Consider the following 26,136-nt stretch of genomic DNA (forward strand, 5'->3'; position numbering starts at 1 on the left):
CGATTAATAAAGGAGTAAATTCTCATAATGCCAGTACAAATTATGAGTTCTCTTTTTTTTCAGACATTGTATCTGTACGATGTTTTCAGTTGTGGTCTTGTGGACCTCCTGTCTGCCCTTCTACTTCGCCAATTAGATGGACTTTGTTACACCGATCATTAAAAGGAGATTATAGTAAAGAGATGACGAGAGCTTCTAATCGGCATTATGTGTCCCGCCGCACCTTCTGACCAGAATGATAAGCTGCCGAGACCACAACAAATGACTGAATTTTAGGTGCAACGTGCGTAGTGTAATGTTTTATGGAGTTTGACCAATGACCACGCTGGACTTAAAGATCGTTGCTATCTTCCGCTTGGATCAGGGTGGAGTTCGCTTTAAATTCATTTTCTATTGCGTAGTGTCCATAATATCCAGAGGTTGCGCGCGCTTTTGAGAAGAAACTGTTTTCAGCCTTCGGAGCAGAAGCCATGTACAACTTGAGCAACCTTCATTCAGCTCACGTACGACAGGAATAGAAGAGTTTTTGTTTAACTCAATAACCATCATACCCTGTACAATCAACCAAATAAACCTTACACACATTTCAAACACTACAAATTGGAAATTCAATAACTCTAACCTTTGTGAATAAAAACAGCGTGGATGGTCCCAAGACTACCCCAGAACATATAATTATACAAAACAAATTTAATGTTCAAACTCAAAATAAGTTGCCTAATTTTTACATGTATACTGTTAGATTAAACCCTCCTAGCACAGGTGCATGCATGCTTAGCCTGTTCGCTTGTTGGTTTCAGCCAGCCCAAATCAGCCAGCCAACAATGTTTTCCTCTCACAATAAACCAGTACCAGCCAGCCCAAACCAGCCCAGAAACCAACCAGCGAACAGGTCGAATCGGCCTGTTCGCTGGTTGGTTTCTGGGCTGGTTTGGGCTGGCTGTTGCTGGTTGCATTATAGAAAGGGTTAGGAGCAGTGTTTATCTAAACCAACTTCATGGGCTTACTTAGCTTGTTTAACTGACATATTCTATAAATCCAAGTGGCTTGTACAACAATGGAGGGCCCAAAAATCAGAAACTCCATTACCCTGCCCAAACCCCCAGGAATATGACTCCCCTCAAAAACAAACTTTTATTTTTTTCAATTTTGAATTTCTGCCAGCTCATTTATCTGTATGTTGTATCCATCATCACATGCTATTTGCTAACTAAAGAGGAGAGAGACACACATATGATGCTATCTACTAACTAAAGAAACTATTTTTAAAATAAAAATACAGTTGTGGATAGACAAGAACAAATAAACCAACCTCAAATTTCACCAAAAACCTCTGAAATCCTTTCAAAGTTTCTTTCACTTCACTAGGTGATACAAACTCTAATTCACCAGCAAGGGCAGCAGTAACCTCTCCAGGAGAAAGACCAAGCATGTTATTCACAATCTATCATACAGAACAGAAATATAATGATATGTTCATACGTTGTAAGATGGAAAAAATAGGATATAGTAATAGAAACAAATGTACTCACATCACTTTCAATGAAGGCCTCTGAAATGAAACTCCCATCATCTATATATACATAAAGCTCATATTTGGTTCGTTGTTTATACTGAAATTTTTTGACGGAAGTGATCAGACCCTGTAGCAGTTATGCCATAAAATCAATAATTAACCACTCCCATAAATCACATAAATTTAATAAAACGAATACATTCAGACCAACTGGAGGTATGGAGTAGATACATTTTTGAATCCATTCTTTTACTAAAAATAAAAGAAGCAGAAAGGTTCCTAACTTTTGCAAATAAACAGGAAAGGAAAATGAACCTTGATTTTTCCTTGAATGTAGGCTTTTGTGTCCTGTTGTCTACCCCAGTCAATAAGCATGCTGTATATGTATGTAAATGGTTTTTCATTTTCACCACTTAGAATGAAAGACTGTTCCATCTCATTGATCTTGCCAACATTTGGAGATTGTGCACCTTCCACAACGTTAGCAGGTTGGACTCGCTGCATTTGTTCATGGACACTGTTTGCTATAATAGGAGGATCAACACATTCTTCCATGATGGTCCCTGTACTTCTTTCAATGATATGAGTGGGATCATAGTTATGGGTGGTACGCATAGAAGTTTCAGTAGTTTCCCTGGTAAGAGAAGCATATAGGCCCTGCATGTTGATTTCTTGGACCGTGTTTACTACAGGAGGGCTAACAAGCTCTTCAACCACAGTTTCGGTAGCTCCAACAACCTGGAAAGCATTACCTACACAAATACATTAATTGACCATGAAACATGTAAGTGATTATCCCAAATCTGACATCCAAATGAATCGTATACAAATTCTATAAGGTGTCAGCCCCGGGATCTCCGGCAACGGGTGAGTCGACCACTCACCACCGTTGCCGACCACGCCTTATCGTTGTTGACCACACACTATGGCTAGAGATAGAAGAAGGGAGGGAAAACAGAGCACACACACAGCACAAGCACCAGCGTTGGCCAGAGCTCTGCAGAGGAGATGGTAAAACTGAACTCACTCTCTTTACTGAGTTGCAGTGGCAAACTATATATACAACTCTACCCATCTAATCCTAGTATACAGGCATGTCAGTCTGCCATGCTGCTACAGTGACTAGATGTGACAGCAGGGCTGACTTTGGCGTCGGCCCCTGCTGTGGCTACAGTGCGGCAGGAGAGCCATTCGGCGCCTGCCCCTTTTCGGTGCCGCCTGTCCCTGCCGTGCGTTCACACCACACAAGGGGAGCAGCAAATTACTTAACAATTTTTCCCCTAATCCTGCTGCTAACCCTTGAACCCCCTCCATGCCGATCATCTTCTTCAGCTCCGTGAGCCGAAGACGGCCGAGCGGCATGGTGAGAACGTCCGCGAGTTGCCGACCAGTTTCGACGAACTCGATGACGATCTGTCCTCCATCGATACAGTCCCTGAGGAAGTGGAACTTGACATCGATGTGCTTGCTCCGGTCGTGGAGAACTGGATTCTTCGCGAGGGCAATGGCGGGCTGGTTGTCCACCATCAGTGCTGGTGGGTGAGCTTCCACACCGGTTAGCTCGCCCAGCAGTCGGCGCAGCCATACAGCTTGGCACTCCGCTATGGCCGTCGCTATGTACTCTGCCTCGCATGTGGATAGCGCCACAACCTTCTGTTTCAGCGACAGCCATGAGATTGGAGCCGATCCGAGGAAGACGAACAAGCCAGAGGTGCTCCGCCGTCCGTCGATATCCCCCGCCATGTCTGCATCGCTGAACACAGTGAGCTGCAGCCTACTTCCACCGGTCTTCGGGAAGACGATCCCATGATCCACCGTCCCCTTAACGTAGCGTAGCAGCCGCTTTACTGCAGCCCAGTGATCCTCTCGGGGATCCTCCATGAAGCGGCTGACGTAGCCCACGGCGAACGCAATATCCGGACTCGTGTGGACTAGGAGCGCAGTCCACCGACGATGCTCCGGTAGAGTGTTGCATCTACCTTTGCCGCGGTACTGGCCTTCGTCAGCTTTAGCCGCTCCTCCATCAGAGTCACGCACGGCTTCCACTCAGCCATGCCGCTCCGCTCCAACAACTTTGAGGCGTACGCGCTCTGACCAAGCGTGAGCGCCTCCTTCCCCTGTTTCACCTCGATGCCGAGGTAGAAGAGCGCGCCGAGATCGCTCATTCGAAAACGAGCCGCCATCTCGCGCTTAAAGCTGTTGATGTCCTCCGTACGCGCGCAGTTGACAATCAAGTAGTCCACATACACGCCGACGACGAGCTCCTCCTTCCCCCGTCGCCGCGTGCAGAGCGCGTGCTCGGTTGCGCACCTCGTGAACCCAAGCTCGCCCAGCCTGGCGTCAAGCTTGGCGTTCCACGCTCGTGGGGCCTGTCACAGCCCGTAGAGCGCCTTGCGCAGTCGGAGCACCCTGTGCTCTGCTCCCTTGACAGCAAAACCCGGAGGTTGCCCGACGAATACCGTCTCCGTCAGCTCGCCGTTGAGGAAGGTCGATTTTACGTCCAGGTGATGGACGCGCCAGTCCTTTGCCGCTGCCAAAGCCAGAAGAAGTCGGACAGACTCCATGCGCGCTACCGGCGCAAAGACTTCCTCGAAGTCGATGCCCTCGCGCTGGACAAAGCCTCGGGCGACGAGGCGCGCCTTGTGCTTGACAATAGCGCAGTGCTCGTCCCGCTTGACCTTGTACAACCACTTCAGGCCGATCGGACGACATCCTGGAGGTGGATTGACGAGCTCCCAAGTCTCGTTTTCCTCGATCGCCTTCATCTCCTCCAGCATCGCCCATCGCCAGTTTGCATCGCGCTCGGCCAGCGCGAACATGGGTGGTTCCTCAGCACCGACGAGAAGTAGCTCTGGGTCATTGAGCAGCCGACCCGCCAGGCCTGAGGGCCTTGTGCCGCCGACAATGTCGTCCAACTTGCAGAACCGCGCCTCCTCACCGTCATGGAAGGCATCCACAAACTCAGTGATGTTGCTTGGAGGTGAGGCGAACTCGATCGGCATCGATAAAGTTCCCTGTTCCGCCGGAGTGGTCTACACGGCACCTGGAGTGCTCGACACCCCTGCTGCAGTGTTCAGCACCACTCCTGGACCGCTCATCACCACTCCTGGAGGGTTCGGCACCACTGCAGGAGTGCTCGGCTCTGTTGCTGGAGTGGTCGGCACCTCCTCTCCAGCATCTGCACCATCGTGGATGACCAAGTGCTCGACGACGAAGGTGCTGGTGAAGCCGCTAGCTTCCCCCGTGCCTAGACTGTTCCAGTCCCAGGCCGCCTTCTCGTCGAACACGATGTCACGCGAGACAAGCACCTTGCCTCCGCGTGGGTCGTAGAGCCAGTACGCCTTGGTACCTTCCGCGTAGCCCAGGAGCACCATCGGTGTGCTCCTATCCTCTAGCTTGGTGAGGACCGGCTTTGTCTTCCTGACGTGGACGATGCAGCCGAATGTCCGGAGGAAGGACACGCTCGGCTTGCGCCTATACCAAGCTTTGAACAACGTCTTGCCCTTTAGGGCCTTGGTGGGCGCGCGGTTGAGGATAAACACCGTCGTGGTCACCGCCTCACCCCAGAACCTTGTCGGCATGCTCTTGGCCTTCATCATGGATCGAGCCATGCCGACCACCGTCTGGTTCCGCCGCTCCACCACGCCATTCTGTTGTGGCGAGTACGGCGCGGTGTGGTGTCGCACCACACCCTGATCCGCGCAGTAAGTAGCGAACTCCACCGAAGTGAATTCGCCGCCTCGATCAGTCCGCAGCACGCACAGCTTCTTGCCGCTCTCCGCCTCCGCGCGCACCTTGAACTTCTTGATCGCCTCCACCGTCTCGTCCTTGCTCGTCAGGAGTTGCAGCCACATATAGCGACTGTAATCATCCACGAGCAGGAGGAAGTACCGTCGACCACCGTTTGTGGCTAGCATGATTGGCCCGCAGAGATCGTCGTGGACGAGCTCGAGAGCGTCCGCCGCGCGATACTTGGCCGCCTTTGGGAACGACAGCCTCCTCTGCTTCCCGGCCAGGCAGCTGTCACACAGCTCGCCTCCGTGCTCGATGTGGGGCAGCCCTCGGACCATCTTCTCTAGTCGACCGAGCACGTCGAAGCTGAGATGGCCGAACCGGGCATGCCACAGCCACGGCTCCTCGATGTGACGTGCTGCGAGGCACAGCGAGTGCTCCACCTTCAAGTCGAGCAGGTACAGCCGGTTCCGGGACATCTCACCTTGGCAAGAAGGCGCTGCTCCCGGTCCCTGATCTTGAGGACATCGTCCTTGATCAGTACCTCGCTACCGCGCTCATCCAGCTAGCCAATACTGATGATGATTGAACGCAGCTACGGGATGTAATATACATCCGTTAGCGCACGGTGCTCACCGTTCTGGCACCAGAAGATGATGGTGTCGCGCCCTCGAATCACCACCCTTGAGCCGTCACCGAACTTCACCGTGCCGGTCACGTCGTCGTCGAGCTCGGAGAAGGCTGCCTCAGAGCCCGTCATGTGGTTGCTGGCGCCAGAGTCCAGGTACCACCGCTGCTCCTGTCCGCCGCCCACACGTCCAAGGTGGACTTGGGCGCGTGGTTCGTCGAGGTGGACAGCCTTCAGAGCCTTGCCGTGCTCGGCCACCGCCATCACCTCTTCCTTCTCCTTGGTCTCAACGTCGTGCAGTGCACAGATCGTCGCCATCAGGAGAGTGGCCTCATCCTCATCATCAGCCTGCGCCAGATGTGCCTTAGCCTTCTTCTCCTGCCAGCGATTTGGGCACTCCTTTGCCCAATGGTCCATCTTCCCACACCGCCGGCAGGTGTTGGGGTCGACCTTCTTCTTCTTCTCCGAAGAAGCCTTGCCACGGCGCTTGTCATCGCCACCGCGGCTGGAGGAGGCTTCCCCAGAGTTCCTCCGGGCAGCCCACTCCTCCTCTGTCAGCATCAGCTTCCCGTTGTCCTTCGTTGCTGTGGCCTGCTCCATGCGCTCGTCCACCGCCCACTGACGGCCTGTCACATCCTCAATTGTGAGGGTGGACAGGTCCAGCATCATCTCTATGGAGAAAGCGATCTGGATGTACTTCGCCGGCATAGAGTGGAGGTACTTGGAGACCGCCTCTTCTTCGTCGATGGTGACGTCATGGCTCTTCAGCTTGCTAATGAGCGTCTGCAGGCGGAGGGAGAAATCCTCCACCGCCTCACCATCTTTGAACTTAAGGTTGGCATACTCCCGCTTTAGTAGCTAGGCCGTCGCCTTCTTTGCGCGGTCGAAAGCGACGCGCATCGCCGCAATGGCCTCCCACGCCTCCTTAGCAGAGCTCTTCACCCCCAACGGCTCCCTGTACTCCACTGGTACAACAGCAAGGATAGCCTCCAACGCTGACATGTCGTCTTCTTCGTTGTCGGTGCCCTTGTCAACAGCATTCCAGAGCCGTTGGGCTCTGAGCTTGACCTTCATGGTCACCGACCACTCGCCATAGTTGGTGCGAGTCGGCGTCGGCCAATTCGTGCTGCTGACCTCACGCACCGTGAGCACAACGACCTGTCGTGGCTGGGCAGCCACAGCAGCACCGCTGTTGTCGCCCATCTCCAAACCGTGCGTCATCGCCAGCGGTTAGTCCGGCGACGGCGCTTGTACGGCTCTGATACCACTTGTTAGCCCCTGGATCTCCAACAACGGGTGAGTCGATCACTCACCACCGTTGCCGACCACGCACTGTCATTGCCGACCACACACTATGGATAGAGGTAGAAGAAGGGAGGAAGAACAGAGTATACACACAGCACAAGTACCAGCGTTGGCCGGAGCTCTGCAGAGGAGATGACAAAACTAAACTCATTCTCTTTACTGAGTTGCAGTGACAAACTATATATACAACTCTACCCATTTAATCCTAATACACAGGCATGTCAGTCTGCCATGCTACCACAGTGACTATATGTGACAGCAGGACTGACTTTGACGCTTGCCCCTGCTGTGGCTACAGTGCGGCAGGAGAGCCATTTGGCGCCTGCCCCTGCAGCTGCTACAGTGCAACAGCAGGGAGCCCTTTTCGGCGCTGCCTGTCCCTGCCGTGCGTTCACACCACACAAGAGCAGCAGATTACTTAACATATGGTACCTAATCCTGTTGGATAAGAGGAATTAACTGCTCTTTGAATTGAGATCCCTTGCTCACCACCATTTGTATTATTGGTACTACATGGCCAGGCAGCTCGCGTGACTCTTGAAGACAAAGATAATCCACCCTGTTTACTGCACAGTTAAGAGGTGAAGACATGTACAATCTATATCAATATTAAATCATGACAGACCAACCAGTGTCCCGTAAGGGACATATTAAAAAGCAAAAGGAGGGCATGCAGCAGATCGAATTAAATCCTGACTGACCCAACCAGTGGCCCCATAAGGGCACCTCCAATGGTGACCTATGAGTGAGCTATAAGCATATTATTTTATATTTTTAATAAAAAGAGAGAAAAACAATCTCTTGATTAAGAGCTAGTCTCATGCCCACACTCCAAGATTATGTGAGTTTGTCATGTGGGACTATTCACATTATGACGTATGTGTTAAAAGTTAATACCATTGGAGAAGTTGTCTTAGAGCTACTAACCATCTCGTACTGTTAAGGGTGCCCTCAGGGACACACTATTTTTTCTCGAACACGTAGGACAGCTGTGTATCATTATATATTAAGAAGAAAAGGGGTACAAAACCCAAACAACAACACACACACACCGCACCTCACTCAAAAAAACACTGCTCGCCTATTATAGCAAATAAATAGCAACAAGAGGAAGTGGTAGAAGAGCTAGCCTACCTAGTTGGAGATTTTGAAGAGTTGCACACTGAATCTTTGAAAGGAAGGTCTGGATTAAGGTGTCATACAGAAACCAAAATGAAATCAAAGGAACTGCTGAGGTGTTTTTCAGTCTTCAGGGCCACTGGATCTCCTGGGCTTTGGATAGAGACAAACCTCCAAATAAACAACCTCTGGACAGAGATATGATGAAGATGATGATGGAGTAACAGATGAGGAAGAGCTAGACTCTCAGAATAGTGAACAATGGCTTGACATCATCAAGGGTAATGTAGAGAAAGGGGGTGCCAACCAGAATGAATCAGGTCCTTCAAAAAAGGCAGGTGATAAGCAGGAGGGGACAGATACAGAGGGTGTTTGAGAAGACACAAAATGAGATAGTGTTTGAAAAGCTGGTGAAGAACCTAGTGGCGGTCATGTACAGAATCAAGAGCAAATTAAAGCAATGGTGTCCTTTCTTAAGCAAGAAAGATATCCCCAGGTGTCATGGTCGGGCGCACGTATGTGAGAAGGCATCGGGCCCGTGACGTGCGCCGCGCCCTGGAGCGGGCAGCAGCCGCGCAGGAGGAGGCGCAGGGCATAAGCAACGTTGGTGGCTAGGAAGGAAAGTAGGATAGCTTTCTGTTATTTGTTCCTAAGATTAAGGAGATTGTTGCTCCTTTTAGTTGGGCCTTTTGCCATATATTATTGTAACCGCACGTTGGAAATGAATCAAGCATTATCAGCCTATCTCCTACCTCTTCCTCTCTAAGCCGGCAACCAGGGGGCATAACCCGGTTGACGAAGACGGCAACGGCGTGGGGGTATAACCCTACCGGCGACGACGGATCGTAACTACGAGCTTCGCAGTCGAGGTCCAGCTACCTTGGGCGTCACTGCCCTTGACAACCTGGTATCACGGTCACGCCGATCCTCTCCCACTCGCTCCAGTCCGCCCACCGCCGCCGCCGACGCAACCTCACCCCCATCGCCCACGGCCTCTGCGCCCAGTCCAGCCACCATGTCCGAACCCACCCTCGCTGAGGTCATGAACATGCTGAAGGCCATGAACACCGAGCTGACGTCCTTGAAGTCTGACATGGCGGCCATGAAGGACAAGTCCTCGTCGTCTTCCGGCGGCAGCGACAACCGTCGCCCGGACGAGCCACGTGATCAAGACTTCCACCCAAAACACAGGAAGTGGGATTTTCCCCGCTTCGACGGCACGACCGACCCAATGCTCTTCCTCAACAAGTGCGAGGCCTATTTCCGCCAACACCGGACCATGGGGGAGGAGCGCGTGCGCCTGGCGTCGTACTACCTGGACGACATCGCGCAGTTGTGGTTCACCCAGCTCCAGGATGACGAGGGCACGCCGCCGTGGGGTCATTTCAAGGACCTCCTCAATCTGCGTTTTGGCCCACCTCTCCGATCCGCCCCGATGTTCGAGCTCGCCGAATGCCGGCGCACCGGGACAGTGGAGGAGTACGCCAACCGTTTCCAGGCCCTCCTCCCGCGTGCCGGCCGACTTGACGAAGCGCAGCGCGTCCAACTCTTCATCGGCGGCCTCCTTCCGCCGCTCAACCACGCCGTCCGCCTCCACAACCCGGAGACGCTCGCGGCGGCCATGAGCCTCGCCCGCCAGGTCGAATTGATGGAGCTCGAGCGGGTGCCAGCCGCTCCAGCCCGAGCCGCGCCGCGCGCGGTGCTGCCGGCCCCGGCGATCCGCCACGCGCCTGCCGCCGTTCCAGCGGCACCCGTACTACCAGCGCCCGCTGTACAGGCCCTGCCGGCACCGCCGATCCGAGGAGGAGCAGCCAACCCGGTGCGGCGTCTCTCGGCCGAGGAACAAGCGGAACGACGTCGCCTTGGTCTCTGCTAGAACTGCAACGAGCCGTACTCGCGGGGCCATAACCGCACATGCCGTCGTATCTTCTACATCAACGGCGTCGAGCTGGACGAGGGAGGCGCAGACGAGGAAGCCCCGGTGTTTTCCCTGCACACGGTCGCAGGCATTCCCGGCAGCAACACGATCCAGCTCCGGGTACGAGTTGGGGTGGCCGACTTCATCGCGCTCATCGACACCGGCTCCACGCACAGCTTCATTGGGGAGGACGCCGCCCGACGTGCCGGTGTTCCCATCGAACCGCGCCCTCGACTCACGGCAACCGTGGCAAACGGCGAACGTGTCTCCTGCCCCGGGGTGCTCCGCCACGCTCCAGTGCTCATCGATGGCTTGGAGTTCCAGGTCGATCTATTTATTATGCCCCTTGCAGGCTATGACGTGGTGTTGGGCACCAATTGGATGGCGCCACTGGGGGACATCGTGTGGAACCTGGCGGATGGCACCATGGCGTTCCAGCATGCGAGCAGGTTCGTCTGCTGGCACGGCATCGCCCCCAAGGCTCCTGCCCGTCTACACGCTACTGAGGCCGCAGAACCACTCCTCGACGCGCTCCTGGACGACTTCCCCGACGTCTTCGCCGCGCCGAGTGGCCTGCCTCCGGAGCGGGGCCGGACACACCGCATCGTCCTCAAGCCCGGCGCGGCTCCCGTGGCGGTCCGCCCGTACCGGTACCCGGCGGCACACAAAGATGAGCTAGAGAAGCAGTGCGACGCAATGATCGCCCAAGGCATCGTCAGGCGCAGCGACTCCGCTTTCTCCTCCCCGGTCCTCCTCGTCAAAAAGCCGGATGGATCGTGGCGATTCTGCGTCGACTACCGCGAGCTGAACGCGCTCACGGTGAAGGATGCGTACCCCATCCCCGTCGTCGACGAGCTGCTGGATGAGCTTCATGGTGCCCGGTTCTTCACCAAGCTCGACTTACGCTCCGGGTACCATCAGGTGCGCATGAGGACGGAGGACATCCACAAGACGGCGTTCCGCACACACGACGGCCTCTACGAGTTCTTGGTGATGCCGTTCGGGCTGTGCAACGCCCCGGCGACATTCCAGGCCCTCATGAACGACGTACTGCGTCCCTTCCTCCATCGCTTTGTACTCGTTTTCTTTGACGATATATTGATCTACAGCAAGTCATGGGCGGACCACCTCCGGCACCTCCGCGCGGTCCTCAACGAGCTACGTCGCCATGTTCTCTTCGTCAAGCGCTCCAAGTGCGCGTTCGGGGTGCCTTCGGTCGCCTACCTCGGCCACACGATCTCGGCGGCGGGTGTGGCCATGGACTCGGCCAAGGTACAGGCCATACACGACTGGCCGGTGCCTCGCTCGGCGCGGGCGGTACGGGGCTTCCTCGGCCTGGCAGGCTACTACCGCAAGTTTATTCACAACTACGGCGCCTTGGCGGCACCACTCACCGGCCTGCTCAAGAAGGAGGGCTTCTCGTGGAGTCCGGAGGCCGCCGCGGCATTCGCAGACCTCAAGGCCGCCGTGACTGCAGCACCGGTCCTGGCCATGCCCGACTTCGCCAAGCCGTTCGTGGTCGAGTGTGACGCGTCGTCCCACGGCTTCGGGGCTGTGCTCATCCAAGACGGGCACCCGATCGCTTTCTTTAGTCGACCGGTGGCGCCGCGACACCGCGCTCTTGCGGCCTATGAGCGCGAGCTCATCGGGTTGGTCCAGGTTGTGCGGCACTGGCGCCCGTATCTTTGGGGACGCCGCTTCAGCGTCAAGACGGACCACTACAGTCTAAAGTATCTGCTGGACCAGCGCCTCGCCACCATCCCGCAACACCATTGGGTTGGCAAACTGCTGGGCTTCGATTTCTCCGTCGAGTACAAGCCAGGCGCTGCGAACGCCGTGGCAGACGCGCTGTCCAGGCGGGACACTGAGGACGGGGCGCTGCTCGCTCTCTCGGCCCCCCGCTTCGACTTCATCGCCCGCCTGCGCCAAGCCCAGCTCAACGACCCGGCCCTCGTCGCCCTCCAGGCTGAGATCACAGCCGGCTCTCGCCAGGCGCCGTGGACGCTTGTTGACGGCATGGTCCAGTTCGCCGGCAAGCTGTACATCCCGCCCACCTCTCCGCTGCTCCCGAAAATCATGGGGGCGGTCCATGCGGACGGCCACGAGGGCGTCCAGCGCACCTTGCACCGGCTACGGCGCGACTTCCACTTCCCCAACATGAAGCAACGGGTGCAGGACATGGTGCGAGTGTGCGCTGTGTGTCAGCAGTACAAATCAGAGCACCTTCAGCCGGCGGGCCTGCTCCTTCCACTGCCGGTGCCACAGGGTGTCTGGACGGACATCGCGCTCGATTTTGTGGAGGCCCTCCCTCGCGTCCGCGGCAAGTCAGTGATCCTCACCGTGGTGGATCGGTTCAGCAAGTACTACCACTTCATTCCGTTGGCACATCCGTACTCCGCTGAATCCGTTGCCCAAGCTTTCTTCACCGACATCGTTCGTCTACACGGCGTTCCTCAGTCCATCGTCTCTGTTAGTCGCTGAATTCTCACTCTTGGTAGTAGGAGAATTCTTACTCTCATCGAGAGAGGATGACACTAGGAGTTGGGGCAATTTTCTTGTCTATTTCTCACACAAGCTCACACAAATGCCATGCCAACCCAAGGGGTTGGGGTTACATATTTATAGGCTGCTAGCCAGCCAAGCATATGCCAAGATGCTAGTCTAAGATGCTAATATGCTGTCCTAGCTAAGATGCTGTCCTCTAGTCTAAGATGCTGTCCTCTAAGATGCTGTCCTCTAGTCTAAGATGCTGTCCTAAAAACAGAAAAACAGCCACAAGGACCATGACCATGTGAGCATCATAGCCCCACAAAGACCAGCCACACATGAGACTTATCCATCATTCTCCCCCTAAGTCTTGTGCGTCGTCTTGTGGGAGAGTTGAACCATCCCGGTCCTGGAGCAGAGCTCAAGGAACTTGATCCTCCCAAGGGGCTTGGTGAGCAGGTCCGCAAGCTGGTCCTTGGTGTTGATGTAGCTCGCCTTGATGCTCCCTTCCTCCAAACAGCTTCGGATGAAGTGGTACCTCACCCGGATGTGCTTGCTGCGTTCGTGGAACACGGGGTTCTTTGCCAGGGCCAGAGCGGACTTGCTGTCCACCCTGAGCTCCACCGCTCTAGTGTCTCTGCCGAGGAGATCACCAAGCAGTCGAGCGAGCCAGAGCGCCTGAGTCGAAGCGGTGGAGGCCGCTATGTACTCGGCCTCGCAGCTGGACAGGGCCACCACCTGCTGCTTGACCGACTGCCAGCTAACGAGGCACTTGCCGAGGAAGAAGAGGATCCCGCTCGTGCTCTTGCTGGTGTCGATGTCACCGGCGTGGTCGCTGTCGCTGTACCCGACGAAGTGTGCCGCCCCAGGGCACCTCGGGTAGTAGAGGCCGTGGTCGAGAGTCCCCGCAACGTAGCGGATGATCCTCTTCACAGCCTGCTGGTGCTCCGTCGTCGGTCGCTGCATGAACCGACTAACGTAGCCGATGGAGAATGCCAAGTCCGGCCGTGTGTGGGCGAGGTAGCGAAGGCTCCCCACAAGACGCCGGTACTGCGTAGCGTCCACCTCCTCCGTCGTGCTGTCGCGGCTCAGCTTCAGCCTCTCCTCCATCGGAGTGAGAGCTGGGTTGCAGTCGGTGAGCCCAGCTAGCTCAACGACGCGCTTGGCGTAGGCGGTCTGTCGAAGCGTGATCCCAGAGTCATCCTGGTGTACCTCGATTCCCAGGTAGAAGGAGAGAGGCCCCAGGTCACTCATCTGGAAGGTGGCCTTCATCTCTTCCTTGAATGCCGCCACCTCCGCATCCTTGGTGCCGGTGATCACCAAGTCGTCGACGTAGACACCCACCAACAGGGCATTACCTCCATTGCCCCGTCGGTAGATGGCCGCCTCGTGCGGGCTTTGCTCGAAGCCCATCCCCTTTAGCGTGGAATCCAGCTTGGCATTCCACGCCCTCGGTGCCTGTCGCAAGCCATAGAGGGCCTTGCGCAGGCGGAGCACCTTGCCCTCCTTGCCGGGGATCGCAAATCCCGGCGGCTGGTGCACGTAGACCTCCTCCTTCAAGTCGCCGTTAAGGAACGCCGACTTGACGTCCATGTGATGAACACGCCAGCCCTCCTGGGCAGCTAGCGCAAGGAGGAGTCGCACGGACTCCATCCGTGCCACGGGAGCAAAGGCGTCGTCGAAGTCGACCCCCTCCTGCTGCACGAAACCTCGTGCCACCAAGCGAGCCTTGTGCTTGACGATGGCACCGGCTTCATCCCTCTTCAGCTTGTACACCCACTTAAGGGTGATCGCGCGATGACCACGAGGAAGGTCAGCAAGCTCCCAGGTGCGGTTCTTCTCAACCGCATCCATCTCCAACTGCATCGCGGCGCGCCATGCCGCGTGTCTCTCGGCCTCTGCGAACGACCGAGGCTCGCCGTCGTCACACGCAAGGTGCAACTGCGCCTCCAGGTCCTCCAGGTCATGAGGCACCAGTCCCGGCACCAACTGGTCGCCGAGAAGGTTCTCCATCGTACGGTACCGCAACGGCTCGCCGTCGTGGTACGCGTCGATGCGCTCCTCGTCGTGAGAGAGCGGAGTAGCGAGCTCAACCGGGCTATGCTCGACACGAGCTGGTGTTGGAGTAGACGTGCCCGGAGAGGTGCCTGTCGGTGCTGGAGTGCGTGGCGTTGCCGGCTGTGGTGAAGCCGGCGAAGAACTCATCGCAGCCGAGGTCCTGGCTGGAGAGCGTGGAGCTGTCGGAGTAGCAGGCGCCGGGGTCGGTGGAGGCTCGGGGACTGGGGTAGACGCGCTCGCCGAAGAAGAGCTGCCTACTCCCTCAGCTCCCTCGAAGTGGACGTACTCGACAGTGAAGTCGTCGTAAGTCGGGGCCGAGCCATCGTCCACCGCCTTGTCCCACGCCCATCCTCGCCCTTCGTCGAACACAACGTCGCGCGCCGTGCGCACACGCTGTGTCTTCGGGTCGAGGATGCGGTAGGCCTTCGAGCCCTCCGCGTAGCCGATGAACACTCCCGGAGTGCTCCTGTCGTCGAGCTTGCTGATGTGGCCAAGCTCCTTGGCGAACGCGAGGCAGCCGAAGACCCGCAAGTGGGAGACCGCCGGCTTGCGCCCATGCCAAGCCTCGTACGGCGTCCTGCCGTCGAGCGCCTTGGTAGGCGAGCGGTTGAGGATGTAGACGGCCGTCACCACCGCCTCTCCCCAGAAGACAGCCGGCATCCCCCTCTGCTTGAGGAGGGCCCGAGCCATCCCCACAACCGTCTGGTTGCGCCGCTCGACGACGCCGTTCTGCTGCGGGCTGTACGGCGCGGAGTAGTGGCGCTGAATGCCCTCGTCAGCGCAGTACGACGCGAATTCAGCCGCCGTGAATTCGCCGCCGTTGTCGGTGCGCAGCACGCGCAGCTTGCGGCCGCACTCCGCCTCCGCAGAAGCCTGCGCGCGTCTGATGGCGTCCGCAGCCTCTCCCTTGCTGCCGAGGACCATCACCCACATGTAGCGGGAGAGGTCGTCGACGAGCAGCAGGAAGTAGCGTCGTCCTCCCGGTGTGGCCGGTGTCACCGGGCCACACAAGTCCCCGTGCACGAGCTCGAGCCTCTCCTTGGCTCGAAAGCTCGCCTGCTGGGGAAAGGGGAGTCGCCTCTGCTTCGTCAACACGCAGACGTCGCAGAGCTGCTCCACATGGTCGAGGCACGGCAGGCCTCGCACCATCTCCGTGGCACTGAGCCGCTTCAGGGCCTCAAAGTGAAGGTGCCCGAAACGCTCGTGCCACTGCCACGCCTCGTCGTCCCGACGAGCAGCGAGACAGAGGGGTTGTGCCACCTGCACGTTAAGGACGTAGAATCGATTTGCGCTTCTGGATACCTTGGCAAGAAGGCGACGACGACGATCCCAAATCCTCATGACTCCGTCCTCAACCACCACGCGCGAACCGTTCTCATCCAGCTGTCCCAAGCTGATGATGGAGTTCCTCAACGCGGGGATGTAGTAGACTCCGGTGAGCAGCCTGTGCTCACCAGACACGGCGGTGAAGATGATGGAGCCGACGCCCTTGATCTCCACGCCGGAGGCATCCCCAAACTTGACGGAGCCTCGGACGCTAGAGTCAAGCTCGGTGAAGAACTCCCGTCGACCGGTCATGTGATGGGTGGCGCCGGTGTCGAGGCACCACCCGTCAGTCTTGTCGTTGCCGGAGCTGTCGCCGAGGAGGGCGTGTGCTTTTGGCTCGTCAAGGTGGAGGAGAGCCGCTGCGGCCGGTGCCGCTGGAGGTAGCTCGATGCTGGCATGTGCCATGAACAGAGCCGGCTCCTCCTCCTCCGCCTGTGCGACGTGGGCCTGGCCGCGTCGTGGCTGTCGACAGTCCTTGGCCCAATGGCCAAGCTGGCCGCAGTTGCGGCAGGCGTCGTCTCGTGCCGGCTTGTGCCTGCCGGCGGCGCCGCCCTGGGCGCCTCCGCGGGCATCACCCTCGGCACGTCCTCGCGCCCCGGCCTGGGCGTCTCTGCGCGCCTTACGTGGCTTGCCACGCTTGCGGCCGCCTGTCGCGGAAGAAGGCTCCCCCTTCCTCCGGTCACCCTGGCTGGCAAGCCACTGCTCCCGAGTGAGAAGGAGCTTCCCGCCAGTGGTGATGGGCTCTGAGAGGGACTGTGGCTCATCACTATCGACGACCTTGAGGCGACCTATCGCCTCCTCGATCGACATCGTGGAGAGATCCAGCAGCGACTCGATCGAGCGAGCCATCTGCTTGTACTTCTCGGGGACGCAGCGGAAGAGCTTTTCGACAGCTCTCTCCTCGCCGTAGGTGTCGTCGCCGAACTGCACCATCTTCTGCAACAGAGTGTTGAGACGGAGAGCAAAGTCATCAACGTCCTCACCTGGCTTGAAAGCCAGGTTCTCCCACTCCTTGCGAAGTGCCTGCAGTGTGGACTTGCGGGCGCGGTCGCTGCCGATGCGTGCCGCAGCGATGGCGTCCCAAGCCTCCTTGGCAGTCCGCTTGCTGGTAAGCGAGAACTGCATCTCGGGCGGGACTGCAGCGATGAGAGCATCCAGCGCCCGTCGATCTAGGTCGTAGTCGACGTCGCCGTACCGGACTGCCTCCCACATGTGCCGCACCTAGAGCTTTACCCTCATCACCGCAGCCCACTCGACGTAGTTGGTCTTGGTGAGGGTAGGCCACCCACCGCCGGGACCGACGTCCCTGACAACAGCCTGGAGCCCGTGGTAACCACGGTACCGATCCGGGGAGAGAGAGCCACGCTGCCTGTGAAGGCCGCGCTCTCCATCGACCCGTCGGTACCGATCCGGGGAGAGAGAGCCACGCTGCCTGTGAAGGCCGCGCTCTCCATCGACCCGTCCGCCACCGTTGCCGTGCGCGCCTCCTCCAGGAGCGCCGCCGCCGTGCGCGCCTCCTCCAGGAGCGCCACCGGCGCGTCCGCGCCTGTCTGGGCTGCCGCCGCGCTCGTGGGCGTGCGCGGCTGCCCCAGGAGCGCCACCGCCGTGCGCGCCTCCTCCAGGAGCGCCGCCAGCGCGTCCGCGCCTGTCTGGGCTGCCGCCACGCTCGTGGACGTGCGCGGCTGTCCACTGCGCCGCCCGCGCTCGCGCTGCCTCCCTCTCTAGCAGCTCGAGGTCCGCGTCGGCGGTGTCGTCAGCGGAAATGGAGCTGCCGATGCTGCCGCGCAGAGCCTCGACCTCCGCCGCCGCCGCACGCGCTGCATTCGCCGCCGCCGCTGCTTCCGCCTCCGCTCTGGCTGCTGCCAGCTCCGCCGCTGCTAGCCTCGACGCCCTTGCCGCCGCCGCAGCGGTCTCTGCCGCCGCTCGCTCGCGTTCCTCTGTCGCGGCAAGTTCGGCCTCCTGCCGACGCCGCGTGCTCGAGGCGACCGAGCGCTGAGACTGCCCTGCGGACATGACGCGCTACCGGGGGGCTGCTGCGTGGGGAGAGGGCTGCTTCAGACGAGCTGGGAGAGGAGTGAACAGGAGCGGCCGGAGGAGCTGCTGCTGCCAACAGCTGGGGCTGTTGTGGGGCTGGGAGAGAAGATGAGCAAGAGATGCTCAGGCTACAGGATAATACGGCTCTGATACCACTTGTTAGTCGCTGAATTCTCACTCTTGGTAGTAGGAGAATTCTTACTCTCATCGAGAGAGGATGACACTAGGAGTTGGGGCAATTTTCTTGTCTATTTCTCACACAAGCTCACACAAATGCCATGCCAACCCAAGGGGTTGGGGTTACATATTTATAGGCTGCTAGCCAGCCAAGCATATGCCAAGATGCTAGTCTAAGATGCTAATATGCTGTCCTAGCTAAGATGCTGTCCTCTAGTCTAAGATGCTGTCCTCTAAGATGCTGTCCTCTAGTCTAAGATGCTGTCCTAAAAACAGAAAAACAGCCACAAGGACCATGACCATGTGAGCATCATAGCCCCACAAAGACCAGCCACACATGAGACTTATCCATCAGTCTCTGATAGGGACACGGTCTTTACATCCTCCTTTTGGCAAGAGCTCATGCGACTGATGGGCACCAAGCTACATATGACGACGGCGTTCCACCCCCAGTCCGATGGGCAGTCCGAGTCGGCCAACCGCGTCATCATCATGTACCTGCGGTGCCTGACCGGGGATCGGCTTCGCCAATGGGTCCGTTGGCTGCCGTGGGCGGAGTACCTCTTCAACACGGCGTACCAGTCATCCCTGCGGGACACTCCTTTCCGCGTGGTGTACGGGCGCGACCCGCCCTCGATCAGATCCTTTGAGCCGGGCGACACCAGGGTGCAGGCGGTCGCCAAGACTATGGAGGAGCGCACGGAGTTCCTGGCCGACGTCCGCTACCGCCTTGAGCAAGCGCAGGCCACGCAAAAGCTGTACTACGACCGCAACCATCGCCCAGTCAGTTACCAGGTCGGGGATTGGGCTCTACTTCGTCTCCGGCAACGCTCGGCGTCTTCGCTGCCTCAGGCTGTGGGCGGCAAGCTCAAGCCTCGTTTTGTCGGGTCCTACCGCGTCATTGAGCTCATCAACGATGTCGCCGTCCGTCTTGCTCTTCCAACGGGCGCTCGTATCCACAATGTTTTCCATGTGGGCCTCCTCAAGAAGTTCCTAGGAGCTCCACCAGTTGAGACACCGCCGTTACCCCCGCTCCGTCATGGCGCCATCGAGCCGGAGCCTGAGCGCGCGGTGCGCTACCGTCTTGCCCGCGGCGTTCCGCAGGTGCTCATCAAATGGAAGGACTGTTCAGCGGCGTCGTCTACTTGGGAGGACACCGACACGTTCCGCACCAGGTTCCCCTCTTTCCAGCTCGAGGACGAGCTGACTCTCGACGGAGAGGGAGATGTCATGGTTGGGCGCACGTATGTGAGAAGGCGTCGGGCCCGTGACGTGCGCCGCGCCCTGGAGCGGGCAGCAGCCGCGCAGGAGGAGGCGCAGGGCATAAGCAACGTTGGTGGCTAGGAAGGAAAGTAGGATAGCTTTCTGTTATTTGTTCCTAAGATTAAGGAGATTGTTGCTCCTTTTAGTTGGGCCTTTTGCCATATATTATTGTAACCACACGTTGGAAATGAATCAAGCATTATCAGCCTATCTCCTACCTCTTCCTCTCTAAGCCGGCAACCAGGGGGCATAACCCGGTTGACGAAGACGGCGGCGGCGTGGGGGTATAACCCTGCCGGCGACGACGGATCGTGACTACGAGCTTCGCAGTCGAGGTCCAGCTACCTTGGGCGTCACTGCCCTTGACACCAGGGTGGAAGAGCTGGTGGTAAAGATGGTGGAAGGTTTAAAGGGGGTGTGAATTTCAGAAGGGTTAAGATGGTGAAGAGCTGTTGGCAAAGTCATTGAAGGGGTGCTGGTGTCCTACCGAGGATCGTTGATGTTCAGTCTTTTTTGCTGCATAGCCTTTTGCTGTCTAAAATTGTTTTGGTCACTGTGCTGCTGATCAGGGGAAGGTGGTTGCTTGCTGTCCTGTTCTTCAAAGGGTAGGCGTTTAGTGGTGGCTGTCAGCCGTCTTCGTGTTAGTTGATGTCGGTGTGGATGTTTGAACTATCTCTGTAAACTGGTGTCCCGAGTTCTAATTTCTAACTCTCTGATGTCAGCTTTCAATAAAGGCTGGACCAAGCAGTCTTTTATCTAAACAAAAACAAGATGGCATGCAGCGGATTGAATATATATAAACATTGAGCATTTGGTGTATAAATTTTGAAACTATACAGCCAAAATAAATAAAACTGAAAGCAAGATTGTCACTGCATATTAAAGATCCTAAACTGAGATGTGTGTTTCAAGTGATCTAATCAATAGTCGTAAATTTAATAGGACACTAGCAGAAATTACTGTCGAGTTATTCCTTGAAGGTCCACTATGAAGGAGCATGTACAATACTTCACTAGTGTACCATGTATACCTTTTGCCACGAGGTGGTTTGTTTACTTCAGAAACAAGTCTGTCATGCGCTGCCTCCAATTCGTCAACTACACCACCAAGAATATCAACAGCCTCAGGAACTAGCATAAGAAGGCCCCTCCTTGTGTGTACATTCCTTATAATAATCTGAGATACATAAAAAAAAAATGAGCTGCACGTAAAAAAATAGTAAAGGAAAAGAAATATAACTAATGCAGAATTCCTAAGAAGGCTTTTCTTCTCAAGAAGAATTTCAATTTTTTCTCAATTTTAAACAAGCCTTAGCCAGCTCTGACCAAAGCCTCACATGTCACATGAACCAGATGTTATGGTTGTCCCAAAAAGAAACTGAGGATTGTCTTCAACGAAAAAGCACCTTTAAGAAATATTTGTCTCAAGTACATGCTATGGAAAAGCATTGCTAACAGTAATAGGCTAAGAAATACTTTCTCTAGAATAGAGGTACGGGAAAAATAACCTTTAAACCAGCAGGAGCAAGAACTGCCAGGTCTTTGATGGGTCTGTATTCCATTCCAAATATTCGTTGTATGCCATCTGTCATTGATAGTTTTAAACATCTTTTGGGTCCTGCCGGTGCTTCACGATATCTTTCCTTTAAAGGAGACGAAATATTGACAACTTCATCAACCTACAAAACCCAGAGACATATAGATGATACCTCATCACAAGGAAAAAGTCATTTACTACATTGTACAAATATTAAGTAAAAACAAATAAAACATACAATGAGCATACAATAAAGGTAAAATGTCGACTTTAAAATAACCTGGTAAATATATACAGGAAGTACAACACATTTGAGTGGAATGGTGCTATAAAGAAATGCATAGTGAAAACTTACATTTCCACACAACTAGCCATTCAGTAATGACAAAAGGCTAAAGAACTAGTATGGCACAGATCTCAGTGTTGGAGATGGGTGTCTAAGTGGCTTCAAAATGATCAACATTTTTACACTTTGGGGTGGCAGCGATTTGCTGGGCCACCTGCAAAACGAGAAACAAAGCCTGCTTTGAGAATAAGTTGATTTGGAATCCTGCTGAAATCCTTTGTTATGCTTGTGCTCTTATGAATTACTGGGCAGGTCTATATTCCAAGAAAGCTCAAGAAATGCTACTGGAAGGTGCAGATATTATGCTTCAGATAGCTACAAGGATGCTGGTGCCTTCTTCAAGCAGCTCGGCGCCCATGCAGATCAAAGGAGATCGCAGGGATGCTGATGATCAAGCGAACTAGTGGGAGATCGTGTGCAGGCCAAGCGTCGATGTTCTCTAGAAAGTTCTTTTGTGTATAGAGAATGGTCTTGTCAGACTAGAATACTGTTAGAGTCTTCGCCAGGTGTGGCAGCTTGATAGTTGGTTGTCTTAGTAGACAGTCTGTTAGAACTTGACTTTGCTTTTCAATTCTGCTCGTGTCCTGTATCTGTTGCTCTGTCTAGCGTCTGAGTCAGGTGTGCTCCAACTTCTGTATTTCCGTTTGATAATGGAAATGGAAAATCCTCGGTTCAGGAAAAAAAAATAGTATGGCATAGGGTGATGAACTGAGCAGAATGTACAGAGAACTGCCAGTGAGAGCAGTGCTTTGGATTTCATCATAAATTTGAAGATGATTTAAACATGTAAAGTTGATTCAACATTTTTATCACCAATGAGAAGCAATTTAATAGCAACAAGTTGAATATTGATATAACATCTTATTATCTCAATCAAGACATTCTCATCACCAATCAGAAGTATCCACAAACTTTTTCATGAATTTAAATAGTTAATCACAATAGGAGCATAGAAACAGTATGGATATCAATTGCAAATAGCTCAGCAGGGCAAAGTATAGCGACCATTTTCCCAAATTGGATTATGCAATGTCAAACCTGAAGCACGAAGGGGCCATCAAGGAACTCAGCATGCATGCCCCCAACGCCCTCCGGCAGCACCCCGGCCCCGCAGGAGTTCATGTCGGCGAAGAGGAACTGCTCGAAGCACCGCCTGGCCTGCGCCTCCGCACCACCGAGGCCGTCGAACCCGGGAATCCCCGCAGCGCAGGACTCGAGCCAGTCCGGCCGCAGAAGCAGCCCGAGCCGCCGCAGGAACTCGTCCACCGGCCGCAACCGCCCGTTCAACAGGGACGGGTGCGGAGGCGCTGTTGTGGCCGGGGTCCGCGCCGGAGGCGGAGGCGGGATTGGGGTCCGGGCGAGAGGCGGAGTCGGGGTTGGGGTTGGGGTCCGGGCCGGAGGTGGAATCGGGATTGGGGTCTGGGACGGGGTAGTGATAGGAGGGGGAGGGGGAGCGGGGGCAGTGGGCACGGGAGGAGCCGGCGGGGAGAAGACCTCGGGGGCGTCGACGATGGGAGAGCCCCCGTCGGGGTCCACGATCTCGTCAACTACCTCGTCGTCATCGGAGATGACGAAGGGAGCAGATGACGGAGAGAGTGACGGGAAGGGGACTGGGAGGGGGCTGGGGTTTGGGGGCGAGGGCCGGCCGACGCTTCCGCTGCCGCTGACGCCGCCGCTAGCGACGGAAGCTGAAACCGAGGCAGAGGTTGTGGTGGCGGTCACGCCCTCGCCGTCCTCCTCGTCGGAGTCGGAATGCACGATTAGGTTCCTCCGGCGTCTCATCTTTTTCTGAAGGAAGTTTTTGGCGGCGGTTTAATCTGGGCATCAAATGGGGGTGGGGGAAGGGTTTTGGGAGGATTTTTTTGGTGGTTTCCCTCCAAAAGTCCAAAGGCTTCGAATGGGGGAAGGAGGAAGACGCTGGGAAGGAACTGAGAATTGAGGATGACGTGCAGGTCCCCTTGTCAGTAGGAAGTTGCTACGCCTTCGCTACCTGGAGATGGTTTTTTCTTTTTCCTGATTTCAGAAAAAAAAAATCTAAGTGGGCCGTTGGCATTGATTGCGAGGTGGGCTGACGGAAGAGTTGCTATTTGGTTTCGGCTCAATTAGCAAAGCCTAACAGCATCTCCAGAAGTCTTTCTAAATCTCACTATCTAAATAATTATTTGGATCTCTAAAAAATAATTATTTGGAGTCATTTAAAAAAATCATTTTCTATATCTTTTCACTCTCCAACAGTTTTTCTATATCTCATGCGCACTCAAGAGAACCATTCTAGTCTTCTATTTTTGGCTAGCGAAAAATCTAGAATAGAAGATGGCTATATTTAAATGATCATTTAGAAAAGCTATTGGAGGGTAGTTTTTCATCAAAATCTCTATTCCTAGCATTTAGGAAGGATATGGAGAGTCTCTTTGGAGATGCTCTAACATCTTTTGCTGGGAAAAAAAGCAAAGTCATCTAGGTAGTGAAATGTCTAGGAAGTCAAATATTTTTTTTCCTTAGTGGCCACAATCAGATAAGGGTTGAGCTAATTTTTAGCTTTTCCCACCTACGTACAGATGTTAACAACTTTGTTCGAGGCATAAGCATTTTTTCACAAGTTTAGATTAGACAAAACTCCAGGTTGTCATACACCAAAAACCTTATGGGACACCGGTAGCTCTAACTTAGGGCCGACGTACACACAAAAAAAACTTATGAGAAACCGGTGCCTTGGAACTTAGGGCCGTTTTGGAACGAAGAAATTTACAGGAATTAGTTCATTTTTATAGCAAAACGCAAAAAAAAATAAAGATTTTCCGTGTTCCAAAGAGAGCCTTTGGGCATGATTATCCATGTGCACAGTTTTCTCGGCATCCATGAAGGCAATAATATGTGGTTTGAGTATATCTGTTGGGTGTACTTGAACCGAGCTTCTATTTAGGCCACAGCAACATTATATACAACACTTGAATAGCTAAAAGGGCGCGCTTCGTTTGTTACCAAAACATGCCAAAGGTTACCACAGCTTATAATGTCTAAGCTTAGTCTACGTTTGCTTGGGTGATCAGGCATCATGTAACATGGCCAACTTCGCCTAGCGTTGCTCAGTTCATTTTCTGCGCCATATCTAACCAGAAGTCTAGTTTGAGGGCCACTTTGGGTCTTACCGCATATCCTTGTGTCGCGAGTCTGCTTGCACCGTACACTACTACAGAAATCTTAATGGAGGCGGACAAAATGGGTTAATGGAGGCGGGCATTACAACCGCCTCCAATCAATGGTCACGGTTAATCGTGACATAACGGAGGCAGGTGCCCTGCCCACCTCGGTTAATCGTTTAACGGAGACGGGCTGGCTACAACGCCCGCCTCCATTAATAAAAAAATCCAGTATCTAGAGTCAGCTCTAGCTTCGGGAACCAGCTCCAGCTTCTGGAGTCGCCCAGATCCGTCCTTCGTCCACCCAGATCTGCCGCCGTCGTCCGCCTAGATCTGTCGCCGTCGCCTGGATCTCTATTGGAGAGAGAGAGAGAGAGAGAGAAGAGTGAGGGACATGAAGAGGGGAAGAGAGAGGAAGATGGGGAGAGGCATCCCTGAACCACCGCCGCCGGCCGGATCCAGAGAGAGAGGGACCGGATCTAGGGTCGAGGGAGGAGCTGCGGCTGCGCGCTGCCACCTAGGAGGACCCGCGCTGCGCTGCCGCCGAGGAGGGCGAGGACCCAAGCCACCGCCATCCGCGCCGAGGAGGGAGGAGGGAGACCAGCGCGATGCCGTCCGTGCCGAGGAGGGAAGAGAGACCTGCGTGCCACCGTCTACACCGAGGAGGAAGAAGGAAGACCCGCGCCGAGGAGGGAGGAGGGAGACTCGTGTCGAGGAGGGAGGAGCGCTCCCTGGCCGCCGGCGCTTCTGCTTGTGTGGTGAGAGAGAGGGAGGATGCGTGGGGAGAGAACAGTGAGGATGAGTGCGGCTGAGGTGAGGAAAACTGAGTGATGAGTGCGGTGGTTCCAAACCCTAACTCCCTATTATATATGTTGGGCTTGTTTCCGGTGGCAGGCCTCATAACAGGCCCGCCTCCGAAAATGGATTCATTTTTGGAGGCGTCTTAAATGGCTGATTAACCGAGGCGTCGTTAAAGATTAACCGATGCGATCGCTTGGGTGCCTGCCCTGGCGGGTGATAATGGAGGCGGTCAGGGTGCCGCCACCTAAAAGGAATCGTGTAGTAATGGTAACGGACAAAGCATGCGCCGCTCATTCATCAAGAATTAACGCAAGAATACACAATGAAGGGCGCCGTGCACTTTCGACACACCCGTGGCAATAACCAAGCAAAGGTACGCCATGCGCAATTTAGACATGGTGCGTTGTAGTTACCAGTCAAACAAACCCTAAATTTAGTTGCCATACTTGCGGCATGGACAAAAGTTTGGTGTGATATGTTATGGTATTAAACCAAACACACCCTCAAGCATGCACACTGCACATACATGCGCCTCAAATCATTGAGGTTAACATCTTACGAGAAAAAGGTCAACGTCATGTTATTTTAGTTGTTGAATGCATACTTTATCTCTATGCTATATTAGTCAAGTTAAATGGTAATTATGTTCTCTCAAGAGAACAAGTGTTGTTTCATATCGACACACTCTAAAGCACAATCTGTAACCATCCAAGCAAATTTCTAAAAAAAATATATCCAAGTGAAGAGCAT

The 26,136-nt window shown here is 54.9% G+C and overlaps 1 protein-coding gene across 1 annotated transcript; it reads right to left on the reverse strand.

Annotated features, from left to right (window-relative positions):
• Positions 1-380: 380 nt before the first annotated feature.
• Positions 381-23,227, reverse strand: LOC136495689 (recQ-mediated genome instability protein 1-like). The gene is made up of 8 exons (XM_066491551.1): positions 22,484-23,227; positions 21,071-21,241; positions 20,594-20,739; positions 7,671-7,747; positions 1,832-2,268; positions 1,533-1,643; positions 1,313-1,444; positions 381-552 (listed from the first exon to the last, which is right to left on the reverse strand). Exons 1-8 carry the CDS (start codon positions 23,225-23,227, stop codon positions 391-393), a joined length of 1,980 nt encoding a protein of 659 aa, XP_066347648.1. The 3' UTR covers positions 381-390.
• Between the last annotated feature and the right edge of the window lie 2,909 nt (positions 23,228-26,136).

This window comes from Miscanthus floridulus, chromosome 12 (genome assembly GCF_019320115.1).
Source record: "Miscanthus floridulus cultivar M001 chromosome 12, ASM1932011v1, whole genome shotgun sequence".
NCBI classification, from domain to species: Eukaryota; Viridiplantae; Streptophyta; class Magnoliopsida; order Poales; family Poaceae; genus Miscanthus; species Miscanthus floridulus.